This window comes from Eurypyga helias, unplaced genomic scaffold (assembly GCF_000690775.1).
Source record: "Eurypyga helias isolate BGI_N326 unplaced genomic scaffold, ASM69077v1 scaffold21676, whole genome shotgun sequence".
Lineage (NCBI taxonomy): Eukaryota > Metazoa > Chordata > Aves > Eurypygiformes > Eurypygidae > Eurypyga > Eurypyga helias.
Genome location: NW_010258797.1, coordinates 343 through 1,506, shown reverse-complemented (window position 1 = coordinate 1,506; position 1,164 = coordinate 343). Strand labels below are relative to the sequence as shown.

At 63.0% G+C, this 1,164-nt stretch overlaps 1 protein-coding gene across 1 annotated transcript; it reads right to left on the bottom strand.

Moving 5' to 3' along the window:
• Window positions 1-232: 232 nt before the first annotated feature.
• Window positions 233-921, bottom strand: LOC104511758 (protein CBFA2T3-like; the record flags this gene model as incomplete). Its single annotated transcript, XM_010154496.1, has 2 exons — window positions 682-921; window positions 233-322 (listed from the first exon to the last, which is right to left on the bottom strand). Coding segments are annotated over exons 1-2 (330 nt in total), but the record flags the coding sequence as incomplete, so codon positions are not given.
• Window positions 922-1,164: the final 243 nt, after the last annotated feature.

Here is a 1,164-nt window from a genome sequence, read left to right as displayed (position 1 = left end):
TGAATTGCAAATGGTTTCCAGCTGGGCCGAACCCCTCGCTTTATTGCAAACAGCCCCGGCCTCGTGTGACTCCACACGTGCAAGGAGCTGGGGACGCCGGGGGGACGCACGTGCCCGGGGGGACACGGGCAGCCCCACAGGCAGCTGCCAGCCCTGACCCCAAAGCCACCCGCCGAGCCCCACTTTGCCGACAATGCCGACTCCAACCCCGACATTCCCGCGGCATTCTCACCTTGAGGAAAGGGATGACGAAGGGTCGCAGCGGGAAGTTGGTGGCTTCCTGGAGCTTGGCGTGAAACTCCTCGATGGTGAGCGTGGAGTTCTGCGGGAACAGCCCAGGCTCAGTGTCCATGGCCCCCTGCCTTCCCCCCGCAACCCGGGGAGGATGCTTTGATGTTTTTCCCCCATTTCTGCTCCTCTGCTGTCTGCCAGGCTTGAGGGAAAACCATACTCCAGGGAAAACCATGCTGGAGGCTTTGCTGGCAAAGCCTGCACTGTGCTGTGCAGATCCCAGGGGATGCCAGAAAAACAGCCCTCATTTTTCAAGGATTTAGGTCAATCCAGCACCAACAGGACCCTCTTTTATTCCCCTTTAGCAGCATTTCCATCCCAAAAGGAAAACACAGGCTCCCCGGATGGGGCATCAGCCCCCGGGCCAACCCCGTGCCCAAGCAGACGTACCACGAGCCCCAGGACGAGGGTGCGCACCCGCTCCCCAATCTCGGGGGAGATGTCGTTGCCGAACTGCTGCAGCGTGGTGAGGAAGCGCTTGAGCTTGGAGAGCTGGCGGGCGCCGCAGGCCGGTGGGAGCTGGTGGGTGGAGAGGGAGGCGGTGGAGGAGGTGGCCGGCCCGTTGCTGAATCCGTTGGGGGTGGACGGGGCCCCATTGATGGCGGTCGGCGAGTGGCTGCTCCCGTTCATCACTGCGGGGAGAGAGGGGATGGAAGCTCAGATGGGGTGGCTGTGCCCTGGCACCACGAGGATAAGGCTGGGGTGTGGGGATCGGAGCATCCTGTTGGGTACTGCAGGGCCAGCAGCCCCTGGGAAGCTTCGGGATGTTGCTGCATCCCTGGGGCCACATCCTGGACTGGTCTCTGGTGCTGCAGGAGGCAGATGAGGGCTGTGGGGAGGGATGGGATGCAGTGTGTGCCCCAGTGCAGCGAG